The sequence below is a fragment of the Oncorhynchus keta genome, chromosome 20 (genome assembly GCF_023373465.1).
Source record: "Oncorhynchus keta strain PuntledgeMale-10-30-2019 chromosome 20, Oket_V2, whole genome shotgun sequence".
In the NCBI taxonomy this organism is placed as follows: domain Eukaryota; kingdom Metazoa; phylum Chordata; class Actinopteri; order Salmoniformes; family Salmonidae; genus Oncorhynchus; species Oncorhynchus keta.
In genome coordinates this window covers 28,937,650-28,952,971 of record NC_068440.1, presented here as the reverse complement: position 1 = coordinate 28,952,971, position 15,322 = coordinate 28,937,650, and the positions used below count along the sequence as shown (strand labels likewise).

The following is a 15,322-nucleotide window of genomic DNA, read 5'->3' as shown; positions in this document are numbered from 1 at the left end:
TGCAACTCGGAGTCCCTGGATACAGCCCTTAGCCGTGAAATATTGTCTATATACCACAAACCCAGAGGTGCCTTATTGCTATTATAAACAGGCTACCAATGTAATTAGAGCAGTAAAAATAAATGTTTTGTCATACCTGCAGTATATACTGTCAGCCAATCAGCATTCAGGGCTCGAACCACCCAGTTTATAATGTTGGTGTGTCTGGCTCTCCAACAAAAACCCCAGAGGATTCTGGAACACATCCACATGGACATGGAGAGAATCTTGACCACTCCTTAATAACCCAGCAGTTGTTGTTGATGTGTGTGTGTGTGTGTGTGTGTTATCCCTGATTAGCCCCAGTTCCTTGGCTGAACTCCCACATCTCACTGTCACTCTCTGCACAGCCAGTAGAGAGAATGATTTATTTCAGCTCTTATTTCCTTCATCACATTCCCAGTGGGTCAGAAGTTAACATACACTCAATTAGAATTTGGTAGCATTGCCTTTAAATTGTTTTGGTAGCCTTCCACAAGCTTCCCACAATAAGTTGGGTGAATTTTGGCCCATTCCTCCTGACAGAGCTGGTGTAACTGAGTCAGGTTTGTAGGCCTCCTTGCTCGCACACGCTTTTTCAGTTCTGCCCACAAATGTTCTATGGGACTGAGGTCAGGGCTTTGTGATGGCCACTCCAATACCTTGACTTTGTTGTCCTTAAGCCATTTTGCCACAACTTTGGAAGTATACTTGGGGTCAATGTCCTTTTGAAAAACCCATTTGCGACAAAGCTTTAACTTCCTGACTGATGTCTTGAGATGTTGCATCAATATAACCACATAATTTTCCTGCCTCATGATGTCATCTATTTTGTGAAGTGCACCAATCGCTCCTGCAGCAAAGAACCACCACAACATAATGATGGCCATTATGGCCAAACAGTTATATTCTTGTTTCATCAGACCAGAGGACATTTCTCCAAAAAGTACGATCTTTGTCCCAATGTGCAGTTGCAGACCGTAGTCTGACTTTTTTATGGGGGTTTTGGAGCAAATGGCTTCTTCCTTGCTGAGCGGCCTTTCAGGTTATGTTTATATAGGACTCGTTTTACTGTGGATATAGATACTTTGTACCCGTTTCCTCCAGCGTCCTTTGCTGTTGTTCTGGGATTGATTTGCACTTTTCGCACCAAAGTACGTTCATCTCTAGGAGACAGAACGCGTCTCCTTCCTGAGCGGTATGACGGCTGCGTGGTCCCATGGTGTTTATACTTGTGTACCATTGTTTGTACAGATGAACGTGGTACCTTTAGGCATTTGGAAATTGCTCCCAAGGATGAACCAGACTTGTGGAGGTCTACAATTTTTTTCTGAGGTCTTGGCTGATTTCTTTAGATTTTTCCATGATGTCAAGCAAAGAGGCACTGAGTTTGAAGGTAGGCCTTGAAATACATCCACAGGTACACCTCCAATTGACTCAAATTGTGTAAATTAGCCTATCAGAAGCTTCTAAAGTCATGACACAATTTTCTGGACATTTCTAAGCTGTTTAAAGGCACAGTCAACTTAGTGTGTGTAAACTTCTGACACACTGGAATTGTGATACAGTGCATCATGAGTGAAATAACCTGTTTGTAAACAATTGTTGGACAAATTATTTGTATCATGTACAAAGAAGATGTCCTAACCGACTTGCCAAAACTATAGCTCGTTAACAAGACATTTGTGGAGTGGTTGAAAAACTAGTTTTAATGACTCCAACCTAAGTGTATGTAAACTTCCAACTTCAACTGTAAATATTATACCCCCCCAAAATGCTCAACTCCTCTGTTATTGTAATGGTGAGAGGTTAGCATGTCTTGGGGGTATTGTATTTGTGTCTGTAACTTTTTCACTCATCATTATTCACGATTCTTTCAGGACTATCCATAAATACTTTTGGAGCTCATATGGTCTGTAAGACAGGATAGAGAGTGAAGCATGCTCTTTGGGACATTTCCTGAAGTGTGACAGATTAGCTCTGACAGATAGCAGGAAGTTTGTCTGTTTCCGTGCCGACATGATAACATTATACTACGGTGTTGATAATAATGTCATGCCCCTCGTTTCTGACTGTGCCCTGATGACATGTCCCTTTAGATAAACAGTCAAGTATAGCATTCAGTGCTATTTTAGTGTGGCTGCATCCGTCAACGTTTTATGCAATGAGACTCCAGAGAGCCATGTCTTTACCACTTAAAGAGTGCATCCCAAACGGCACACGAGTCCCTATAATATAGTGCACTACTTTTGACCTACAGGCCCTTGTCAAATGTAGTGCATTTTATATGGAAAAGGATGTAATTGGGGACACAGTGTAACATTGTCTCTGACTTGAAGCAAATGAAATACAATTACAATATAGGGCAGTTTAATCTTCGTAGCTTTACTTAGCCGTTCTATCCATCATGCACACGTGTAAGTATAGATGTGCATTGTCCAAATTGAACTATCACATTCTTTGTGTGCTATAGATTTAATTTGAAAAGTAGTAGCATTTTTAGGGCAATGTCGAGAGGTCGCTTGACATTTTAACTCATGTCAAAGCTACATAGTTTACAAAGTGATTATGTTCCATACTTGTTGATAATAAACACGTTTGACATACAAAGGTGCTATGTTACTATTCTTATGAGTTCTTCTGAAATAATCTATACCCACATGACAGGCGTATTCAACAAACATCTAATTAAACACAGGGAGAGGATTAAAGAAATTCAGTACTTCAATCATCTGTTGCTCACAGTAGGTTCACCCTTTAAATCAAATCAAATATGTTATTGTAAGCTATCACAGTTAGTTGATGTTTTAGATACACTATATGGCCCAGTTGAAGGTTGTGAGTAGATTGTTTAATAAAAGGACCAGATTAACCTGTGTGTTATCACATGGGTCGGTTGATATTTTGGTCTTGCTGCCAGAGTCCACTCAAAGCCCACTGTGACCATGTGAATGGAAACGTTGCCAAGTAGGCATACAACTCAGGCCTCTTGCTCCTCCTCCTCCTGCTCTTGCTTCTCCTCTTCCTCCTCCTCCTCCTGCTCCTCATCCTCCTCCTCCTCCAGTCTTCCTAAGCACTCTCTCCAGCTGTTAAATGACCCACTGAGGGTGACTTTAGGGGTTACTGTTGATTTAGAATATTCTCCTACTGTGTTAGGCTAGGTTAGACTAGACCTATAACACATAAAAAAAAATATATATATATAAACACATGGTTTTGTTAATCTCTTCCAAAATAATCCATTACTGTTAGGTTAAGACTATATTATCCTACGGTTATGATTTTCTACAGAAGTACTTCTGCATCCTAACAGATGTTCTTCTTTTTCGCTTCTGTCAGGGTGATAATGAAGCTTCTAGCGTCATTAGCAGTGGTGCTCCTCCTGGTGGCGGTGGAGAGCATGGCGGCAAGAGGCACATCCAGGAGGACGAAGAGGGAGCTGATGAGCCCGCTGCACATGGGGGGCATCAGGGACCCGTTTGGGTCGTACTGCGAGCAGCGGGGTGGCTGCTGCCCGGGTCGTGAGGATCAGTGTACCGTACCCTACCTGGACACCATCTGTTACTGTGACCTGTTCTGTAACCGAACCATCTCAGACTGCTGCCCTGACTTCTGGGGCCACTGTCTGGGCATCTCACCCCCTTTCATTGGTAAGATAGAGAGTGTGTGTGTGTGTGTGTGTGTGTGTGTGTGTGTGTGTGTGTGTGTGTGTGTGTGTGTGTGTGTGTGTGTGTGTGTGTGTGTGTAGAGGGTGGGTGTGTGTGTGTGTATGTTTGCGTGTGTGTGGGCCTGATTTTTAGGATTAAGAAAGAAAGGCCCAGTACAGTGGGAAAAATGTACAGTAGCCAAAGGCATAAGCACCATCCAGGCCCCATCCTAACCCTAGCCCCACTGACAGGCCCCATCCTAACCCTAGCCCCACTGACAGGCCCCATCCTAACCCTAGCTCCACTGACAGGCCCCATCCTAACCCTAGCCCCAACGACAGGCCCCACCCTAACCCTAGCCCCACTGACAGGCCCATCCTAACCCTAGCCCCACTGACAGGCCCTACCCTAACCCTAGCCCCACTGACAGGCCCTACCCTAACCTAACCTATCCCCACTGACAGGCCCCATCCGAACCCTAGCCCCAACGACAGGCCCCATCCTAATCCCAGCCCCACTGACAGGCCCTACCCTAACCCTAGCCCCACTGACAGACCCTACCCTAAACTAGCCCCACCGACAGGCCCCATCCTAACCCTAGCCCCACTGACAGGCCCCATCCTAACCCTAGCCCCACTGACAGGCCCCATCCTAACCCTAGCCCCACTGACAGGCCCCATCCTAACCCTAGCCCCACTGACAGGCCCTACCCTAACCCTAGCCCCACTGACAGGCCCCACCCTAACCCTAGCCCCACTGACAGGCCCCATCCTAACCCTAGCCCCACTGACAGGCCCCATCCTAACCCTAGCCCCACTGACAGGCCCCACCCTAACCCTAGCCCTACTGACAGGCCCCATCCTAACCCTAGCCCCACTGACAGGCCCCATCCTAACACTAGCCCCACTGACAGGCCCCATCCTAACCCTAGCCCCACTGACAGGCCCCATCCTATCCCTAGCCCCACTGACAGGCCCTACCCTAACCCTAGCCCTACTGACAGGCCCTACCCTAATCCTAGCCCCACTGACAGAACCCACACTGAGTGGCTACTATGGGACTAATGAATGAATGGCAAAAACCAACTGCTAATCTTATGTGCACTGACAAAGTTGTTTGTTCAGTTCTCACAGTTGGTTTACAATTCAATAACGCTCTAGGTAGGAGGTCACATTGGCCTGTGAAATATGAATAAGCACACTGGTTATTATGCTCCACATACATATAGTATATCCCTGCTAGTTGTTGCAGAGGTGGTAGCAGGGCCGTACCTGAGAATAGACCAGGAACAGTGGTCTTCTTATTAGTCTGAGACAGGGGAGGGGGGAGGCCAGGGAGGGAAGGATATATGAATGGAGGTCAGGAGAAAGAATGTATGCTATGCAGAGGGAGGGAGCGATAGGTGACGGAAATGGGACAGGAGGCTGGGAGAGGTCGAGGCAGGTATGTGCTCACTAGACAACATGGGGCATGTTCATACACACACACCAGCACTCACGCGCACACACACATACAATTGAAGTCGGAAGTTTACATACACTTAGGTTGGAGTCATTCAAACTCGTTTTTCAACCAATCCACAAATTACTTTTTAAGAAACTATAGTTTTGGCAAGTCGGTTAGGACATCTACTTTGTGCATGACACAAGTAATTTTCCAACAATTGTTTACAGACAGATTATTTAACTTATAATGCACTCTATCACAATTCCAGTGTGTCAGAAGTTTACATACACTAAGTTGACAGTGCCTTTAAACAGCTTGGAAAATTTCAGAAAATTACATCATGGCTTTAGAAGCTTCTGGTAGGCTAACTGACATCATTTGAGTAAATTGGAGGTGTACCTGTGGATGTATTTCAAGGCCTACCTTCAAACTCAGTGCCTCTTTGCTTGACATCATGAGAAAATCAAAAGAAATCAGCCAAGACCTCAGAAAAAAATTGTAGACCTCCACAAGTCTGGTTCATTCTTGGGAGCAATTTCCAAACACCTGAAGGTACCATGTTCACCTGGACAAACAATGGCATGCAAGTATAAACACCATGGAACCACGCAGCCGTCATACCGCTCAGGAAGGAGACGTATTCTGTCTCCTAGAGATGAACGTACTTTGGTGTAAAAAATGCAAATCAATCCCAGAACAACAGCAAAGGACCCTGTGAAGATGCTGGAGGAAACAGGTACAAAAGTATCTATATCCACAGTAAAATGAGTCCTATATCGACATAACCTGAAAGGCCGCTCAGCAAGGAAGAAATCACGGCTCCAAAACCCCCATAAAAAAAGACAGATTACAGTTTGCATCTGCACATTGTGACAAAGATCGTACTTTTTGGAGAAATGTCCTCTGGTCTGATGAAACAAGAATAGAACTGTTTGGAAAAATGACCATCGTTATGTTAGGAGGATAAGGGGGAGGCTTGCAAGCCGAAGAACACCATCCAAACCATGAAGCACAGGGGTGGCAGCATCATGTTGTGGGGGTGCTTTGCTGCAGGAGGGACTGATGCACTTCACAAAATAGATGGCCTCGTGACGCAGGAAAATTATGTGGATATATTGAAGCAACATCTCAAGACATCAGTCAGGAAGTTAAAGCTTGGTCACAAATGCGTCTTCCAAAGGGACAATGACTACAAGCATACTTCCAAAGTTGTGGCAAAATGGCTTAAGGACAACAAAGGCATGGTATTGGAGTGTCCATCACAAAGCCATGACCTCAATCCTATAGAACATTTTTGTGCAGAACTGAAAAAACCTTTGCGAACAAGGAGGCCTACAAACCTGACTCAGTTACACCAGCTCTGTCAGGAGGAATGGGCCAAAATCCACCCAATTTATTGTGGGAAGCTTGTGGAAGGCTACCCGAAACGTTTGACCCAAGTTAAACAATTTAAAGTCAATGCTACTAAATACTAATTGAGTGTATGTAAACTCCTGACCCGCTGGGAATGTGATGAAAGAAATAAAAGCTGAAATAAATCATTCTCTCTACTATTATTCTAACATTTCACATTCTTAAAATAAAATGGTGATCGTAACTGACCTAAAACAGGGAATATTTACTTGGATTAAATGCCAGGAATTGTGAAAAACTGAGTTGAAATGTATTAGGCTAAGGTGCATGTAAACTTCTGACTTCAACTGTGTGTGTGTGTGTGTGTGTGTGTGTGTGTGTGTGTGTGTGTGTGTGTGTGTGTGTGTGTGTGTGTGTGTGTGTGTGTGTGTGTGTGTGTGTGTGTGTGTGTGTGTGTGTGTGTGTGTGTGTGTGTGTGTGTGTGTGTGTGTGTGTGTGTATATGTAATTAAGCTCATTAAGGCATAATGGGGACCTGAAATTCTGGGAAACACAGGCCAAGAGCCAACAGGACATTCCAACAGGAGATTACTGAAGCTCAGGGTTCCCAGACCCTACACATTACTATACACCTCACATCAGGGTGTTACTGTTAAGTCTCTCACTAGAGGCTGGGGGTCTGTAGTGTGTAGTGTGTGTCTGGACTGTGTCGTGTGTACTATTGAGTGTGTGTCTGTAGTGTGGAGTGCCTGTAATGTGTAGTGTAGAGTGTGTGTCTGTAGTGTGGAGTGTGTGTCAGCATATCGATTGTGCTACCAGGGCTGGTAAAACCCTGGATCATTGTTATTCTAACTTCAGAGACGCATATAAGGCCCTCCTTTCGGAAATGCTGACCACGACTCCATTTTGTTGCTACCTGCCTATTGACTGAGACTAAAATGGGAAGCTCCCGCACTCAGGTTTGTTCAATGCTGGTCCGACCAATCTGATTTCACGCATCAAGATTGCTTCTATCATGTGGATTGGGATATGTTCCTCATTGCGTCATACAACAACAATGACGAATTTACTGATTCGGTGAGCGAGTTTATTAGCAAGTGCATTGGCGATGTCGTACCCACAGAAACTATTAAAACATTCCCAAACCAGAAACCGTGGATTGATGGCAGCATTCACGCAAAACTGAGAGCGTGAACAACTGCTTTTAACCAGCGCAAGGTGACCGGAAACATGACCGAATACAAACAGTGTAGCTATTCCCTCCACAAGGCAATTAAACAAGCTAAGTGTCAGTATAGAGACAAAGTAGAGTCGCAATTCAATGGCTCAGACACAAGGGGTATGTGGCAGTGTCTACAGTCAATCATGGATTACAAAAAGAAAACCAGCCCCGTCGCGGACCAGGATGTCTTGCTCCCAGACAGACTAAGCAACTTCTTTGCTCGCTTTGAGGACAATACAGTGCGCTACCAAAACCTGCTAACACGGCCCACTACCAAAACCTGCGGACTCTCCTTCACTGCAGCCGACGTGAGTAAAACATTTAAACGTGTTAACCGCGTCCTCAGAGCATGCGCAGACCAGCTGGCTGGTGTGTTTACGGACATATTCAATCAATCCTTGTCTCAGTCTGCTGTCCCCACTTGCTTCAAGAGGGCCACCATCGTTCCTGTTCCCAAGAAAGCTAAGGTAACTGAGCTAAACGACTACCGCCCCGTAGCACTCACTTCCGTCATCATGAAGTGCTTTGAGAGACTAGTCAAGGATATCACCTCCACCCTACCTGACACCCTAGACCCCACTCCAATTTGCTTACCGCCCCAATAGGTCCACAGACGACTCAATCGCAACCACGCTGCACACTGCCCCAACCCATCTGGACAAGAGGAATACCTATGTGAGAAGGCTGTTCATCGACTACAGCTCAGCATTTAACACCATAGTACCCTCCAAACTCGTCATTAAGCTCAAGACCCTGGGTCTCGACCCCGCCCTGTGCAACTGGGTACTAGACTTCCTGACAGGCCGCCCCTAGGTGGTGAGGGTAGGTAACAACATCTCCACCCCGCTGATCCTCAACACGGGGGCCCCACAAGGGTGTGTTCTGAGCCCTCTCCTGTACTCCCTGTTCACCCATGACTGCGTGGCCATGCACGCCTCCGACTCAATCATCAAGTTTGCAGACGACACTACAGTGGTAGGTTTGATTACCAACAACGACGAGACGTCCTACAGGGAGGAGGTGAGGACCCTCAGAGTGTGGTGTCAGGAAAATAACCTCACACTCAACGTCAACAAAACAAAGGAGATGATCGTAGACTTCAGGAAACAGCAGAGGGAGCACCCCCCTATCCACATCGATGGAACAGTAGTGGAGAGGGTAGTAAGTTCGTCGGCGTACACATCACAGACAAACTGAATTGGTCCACTCACACAGACAGCATCGTGAAGAAGGTGCAGCAGCGCCTCTTCAACGTCAGGAGGATGAAGAAATTTGGCTTGTCACCAAAAACACTCACAAACTTTTACAGATGCACAATCGAGAGGATCCTGTCGGGCTGTATCACCGCCTGGTACGGCAACTGCTCTGCCCACAACCGTAAGGCTCTCCAGAGGGTAGTGAGGTCTGCACAACGCATCACCGGGGGCAAACTACCTGCCCTCCAGGACACCTACTCCACCCGATGTTACAGGAAGGCCATAAAGATCATCAAGGACAACAACCACCCGAGCCACTGCCTGTTCACCCCGCTATCATCCAGAAGGCGAGGTCAGTACAGGTGCATCAAAGCAGGGACCGAGAGACTGAAAAACAGCTTCTATCTCAAGGCCATCAGACTACCAACATACTGACTCAACTCCAGCCACTTTAATAATGGAAAAATTGATGTAAAAAATGTATCACTAGCCACTTTAAACAATGCCACGTTTATATGTTAACATACCCTACATTACTCATCTCATATGTATATACTGTACTGATACCATCTACTGCATCTTGCCTATGCCGTTCTGTCCATCACTCATTCATGTATTTTTCCTTCATCCCTTTACACTTGTGTGTATAAGGTAGTAGTTGTGAAATTGATAGGTTAGATTATTCGTTGGTTATTACTGCATTGTCGGAACTAGAAGCACAAGCATTTCGCTACATTCGCATTAACATCTGCTAACCATGTGTATTTGACAAATAAAATTTGATTTGATTTAGTGTAGTGTGTGTCTGTAGTGTGTGTAGTGTGGAGTTCATGTAGTGTGTAGTGTAGAGTGTGACTGTAGTGTGTGTAGTGTGGAGTGCATGTAGTGTGTAGTGTAGAGTGTGTCTGTAGTATGGAGTGTGTAGTGTGCAGTGTGTGTCTGTAGTGTGCAGTGTGTGTCTGTAGTGTGGAGTGTGTCTGTAGTATGGAGTGTGTGTCTGTCGTGTAGTGTGTGTCTGTAGTGTAGTGTGTGCCTGTAGTGTGTAGTGTGTAGCTTGTAGTGTGTGTCTGTAGTGTGTAGTGTGTGTCTGTAGTGTGGAGTGTGTAGTGTGTGTCTGTAGTATCTAGTGTGGGGTGTGTAGTGTGGAGTGTAGAATGTGTGTCTGTTGTGTGTGTCTGTTGTGTGTAATGCATGTCCGTAGTGTGTAGTGTGTGTCTGTAGTATGTAGTGTGTCGTGTGCAATGTATAAATGGAAGTGTGATTCTTTAAGTCATCCTCTCAGATCTTCCACCACAACAGGATCAAAGGAATCATTGGTGTGATCCTATCTGATGGCAACATCTTATTGAATTTCCTCCTTTTGTTTCATTTCAGGCACCTGTGAAAGAAACGGACACAAATTCCTCTCAGGACAGACTTACAAAGAGAACTGCAACTTATGGTAAGTGTCTAATCACTTTCTAGTGGTGTAGTACTTAAGTAAACATACCGGAAAGGTGTGTCTGGGTATCTGTACTTTACTATTTATATTTTTGGCAACTTTCACTTTTACGTTACTACTTTTCTACCAAAAAAGAATGTACTTTTTACTACATACATTTTCCCTGACACCAAAAGGTACTTGGTTACATTTTGAATGCTTAGCAGGACAGGAAAATTGTCTAATTCACACAGTTATCAAGAGAACATCCCTGGTCATCCCTACTGCCTCTAATCTGGTGGACTCACTAAACACTTGCTTTGTTTGTGAATGATGTCTGAGTGTTGGAGAGTGCCCCTGGCTATCCGTAAATAAATAAAAAACAAGAAAATGGTGCCGTCTGGTTTGCTTAATATAAGGAATTAGTTTTACTTTGATACTTAAGTATATTTGAAACCAAATACTTTTAGACTCTCAAGTAGTATTTTACTGGGTTACTTTTACTTGAGTCATTTCCTATTAAGGAATCTTTACTTTTACTCAAGTATGACAGTTGGGTACTTATTCCACCACTGCAGCTTTCTCTTTTTCCTCTCTATGTACCTTTATCACTCCTTCATATCCTCCTCTTTATCCCCTCTCATTTCCTTCTTTACATCTCTTCTGTCCTAACAGTGATTAGTCCTTCATACACTTTGCTCTGATGACATGACATTTCTGGTTTTACCACAGACAGACCCACGTTTTCCATGGAGAGTTTTGGGGGCTCTTCTCGTGATGCTGTCTCATTCATAACTCTTCTACATATACTTGGGACCCCTGTCCATTCATTTGGGTTATTGTAGCTAGCTATCTCCTTTATCGAAGCAGTATTAGACAAGCAACGGCAAGAAATGTTATCACATCACACTACAATACAACACTTAGCATTGGGCAACATTAGGCAACATTGAGCAAAATGGGTAAACATTCGAAACATTGAGCAACAGTGGGCCTTGTGGGGGATAGAGCAGCCAGGTCACACAGGCTAAACTGCAGTCACATCCCAGCTAGGGCTTAGTTAACTTATACACAGGCTAAACTGCAGTCACATCCCAGCTAGGGCTTAGTTAACTTATACACAGGCTAAACTGCAGTCACATCCCAGCTAGAGCTTAGTTAACTTATACACAGGCTAAACTGCAGTCACATCCCAGCTAGGGCTTAGTTAACTTACACACAGGCTAAACTGCAGTCACATCCCAGCTAGGGCTTAGTTAACTTATACACAGGCTAAACTGCAATCACATCCCAGCTAGGGCTTAGTTAACTTATACACAGGCTAAACTGCAGTCACATCCCAGCTAGGGCTTAGTTAACTTATACACAGGCTAAGCTACAAAATCATCCCAGCCAGGGCTTAGTTAACTTACACACAGGCTAAACTACAATATCATCCCAGCTAGGGCTTAGTTAACTTACACACAGACTAAGCTACAATATCATCCCAACTAGGGCTTAGTTAACTTACACACAGACTAAGCTACAATATCATCCCAGCTAGGGCTTAGTTAACTTACACACAGGCTAAGCTACAATATCATCCCAGCTAGGGCTTCGTTAACCCAGCGGGGGGCACTGGTAATTCGACCATGATATAACAAGTTCAGTGTAACGAAGTGCGCTGAGAGTAGGGAAGCAAGTTCAGGGAGTGAGTGTTTTAATAAATAAACACAACATAATACAAAATAAGAGACATGAACAACGCACAGACATGACACAGGAACAGAAACAATAAAGCCTGGGGAAAGAACCAAAGGGTGTGACATGTATAGGGAAGGTAATCGGGGAAGTGATGGAGTCCAGATGAGTCTGATGACACGCATGTCAGCCTGTTGACCTAGAGGCCGGTGAGGGAGCACATGTGACAGTACCCCCTCCCTGGCGCACGGCTCCAGCCGCAGGATGCCGACCAAAATTACGATCCTGGGGATCAGGAGAGGACCGGTCACCTCTACCTAAGTGCGGGAAACCTGTCAGTCTGGCTGAGATGCGGGAGCATGGCGACCTAGAGTGCCGGAGAGAGCATACGTGACGGTACCCCCTTCCTGGCACTTTCGGCTCCACCCACAAGACACCAACCAAAGAGATAATCCCGGGGATCAGGAGTGGACCAGTGGACTGCTGATGTGCTGGAACCTGTTGCCGGCTGGGGCGGGGCGGGGCGAGTCGGTGGAAGCAGGGGAGCCTGGCGATCTGGCGAAGGCATGAAAGCCCGACGAGCCAGCTGAGGCAGGGGAGCCTGGCAATCCGGCTGAGGCATGAGAGCCTGACAAATCGGCAGTAGCAGGGAAGCCTGTAGGAGCTCCCGGACCCGACATCATTCCCACCGAAAAAAACATGTAAACACTCCCTGATCCTTCCCTTCGGTGAGGCGTTATTCTGTAATGATGTGCGCTGAGAGTGGTGAAGCAAGTTCAGGCAGTGTGTTTTAATAAATAAACACAAAATAAGAGACACAAACAATGCACAGACACAATAACGCCTGGGGAAGGAACCAAAGGGTGTGACATATATAGGGAAGGTAATCAGGGAAGTGATGGAGTCCAGGTGAGTGTGATGACGAGCAGGTGTGCATAACGATGGTGACAGATGTGCGCCATAACGAGCAGCCTGGTGACCTAGAGGCCGGAGAGGGAGCACACGTGACATTTATATAGTGTAGCAGTCAGCTAACTTAGCAATCTAAAAGGGTATTGCTGACATGGGCTAATTGACTGACTATCAGTGACTGACAGGAGAAAAACTGCTGGTGCACAACCACATTTCTAAATTGCACCTTGTGTATTCTACTATTCTAACTCTAACTATTATCCTCAACTGGCAGCTTCATTAAATAGTACCCGCAAAACACCAGTCTCAACGTCAACAGTGAAGAGGCAACTCCGGGATGCTGGCCTTCTAGGCAGAGTTGCAAAGAAAAAGCCATATCTCAGACTGGCCAATAAAAAGAAAAGTTTAAGACGGGCAAAAGAACACAGACACTGGACAGAGGAACTCTGCCTCGAAGGCCAGCATCCCGGAGTCGCCTCTTCACTCTTCATGTTGAGACGGGTGTTTTGCGGTACTATTTAATAAAGCTGCCTGTTGAGGACTTGTGAGGCATCTGTTTCTTAAACTGACACTCTAATGTACTTGTCTTCTTGCTCGGTTGTGCACCGGGACCTCCCACTCCTCTTTCTATTCTGGTTAGTTCCCATTTGCGTTGTTCTGTGAAGGGAGTAGTACACAGCGTTGTGTACTACTTTTGAATGGTAGTGTATATTACTAATATACTTCTATACTACTATAGTCCTACTATACTTTTATACTATTATAGTACTACTGTACTTCTATAATACTATAGTACTGCTATACTTCTATACTGATATAGTACTAATGCTAACTAATACTAACTACTATAGTACTACTACACTTCCATACTACTGTAGTACTACTATACTTCTATACTACTATAGTGGTACTATACTACAATAGTACTACTATTATTCTAGAGTACTATTGTACAACTATTATTCTATACTACTATACTACTATACTTCTATAGCACTATAGTACTACTGTACTAGTATACTTATATACTGCTATAGTACTACTGTACTTCTATACTACTATAGTACTACTACACTTATTTACTACTATAGTCCTACTGTACTTTTACAGTACTATAGTATTTCTATTCTTCTATACTACTATAGTACTATACAACTATAGTGCTACTATGCTTATACTACTACTACTATTCTACTATAGTACTATAGTACTACTACACTTCTATTCTATTACTACTATACTTCTATAGTACTATAATACTACTGTGCTTCTATACTGCTATAGTACTACTATGCTTCTATACTACTATAGTACTACTATGCTTCTATAATATTATAGTACTAATTTACCTATATAGTACTATACTACTACTATGCTTCTTTACTACTAAAGTACAACTACACGTCTATACTATTATATTACTACTATACTTCTATAGTACTACTAAAAGTATTTGCTTTGAAATGTACTTAAGTATCAAAAGTAGAAGTATAAATCATTAAACATTTCTTATATTAAGTAAATCAGACGACACAATTTTCTTTTCTTTTTTTTTCATTTACGGACAGCCAGGGGCACAGTTCAACAAATAATGTACAAACAAAGCGTGTGTGTTTAGTGAGTCTGCCAGATCAGAGGCAGTAGGGATTACCAATGATGTTCTCTTGATAAGTGTGTGAATTAGACAATTTTCCTGTCCTGCTAAGCATTCAAAATGTAATGAGAACTTTTGTATGTCAGGGAAAATGTATTGAGTAAAAAGTTATTTATGAATGAAGTGAAGTAAAAGTAGTCAAAAATATCAGTAGTAAAGTAAAGTACAGATACCCCACAAAACTTTACACCCACTGTAATTCACTTATGTTCTACTGATTACAGAATAACTGTTGGTTAGTCTGTGATACAACATGCAGTGTGAGATCTAACATGCTAATACATCTGAGCAACATCTCACTGACATGCCAATACACCTGGGCAACATAATAATAATAATAATAATATATGCCATTTAGCTGACGCTTTTATCCAAAGCGACTTACAGTCATGTGTGCATACATTCTACGTATGGGTGGTCCCGGGAATCGAACCCACTACCCTGGCGTAACAAGCGCCATGCTCTACCAACTGACATGCCAATAAACCCGGGCAACATCTCGCTGACATGCCAATACACCTGGGCAACATCTCGCTGACATGCCAATACAACTGGGCAACATCTCTCTGACATGCCAATACACCTGGGCAACATCTCTCTGACATGCTAATACACCTGGGCAACATCTCACTGACATGCCAATACAACTGGGCAACATCTGTCGAACATGCCAATAAACCTGGGCAACATCTGTCTAACAAGTCAATACACCTGGACAACATCTCTCTAACATGTCAATACACCTGGGCAACATCTGTCTAACATGTCAATACAC

General features: G+C 44.2%; 1 protein-coding gene across 2 annotated transcripts in view; it reads left to right on the top strand.

Moving 5' to 3' along the window:
- Positions 1–15,322, top strand: part of tinagl1 (tubulointerstitial nephritis antigen-like 1) — a 62,656-nt gene that overhangs the window by 10,759 nt on the left and 36,575 nt on the right. For both annotated transcript variants that reach the window (XM_052472566.1, XM_052472567.1), the window contains exons 2-3: positions 3,358–3,668; positions 10,256–10,322. In XM_052472566.1, the coding sequence (XP_052328526.1) occupies positions 3,365–3,668; positions 10,256–10,322 (371 nt within the window). In that variant the 5' untranslated portion in view covers positions 3,358–3,364. The remainder of the gene's footprint in view (positions 1–3,357; positions 3,669–10,255; positions 10,323–15,322) is intronic.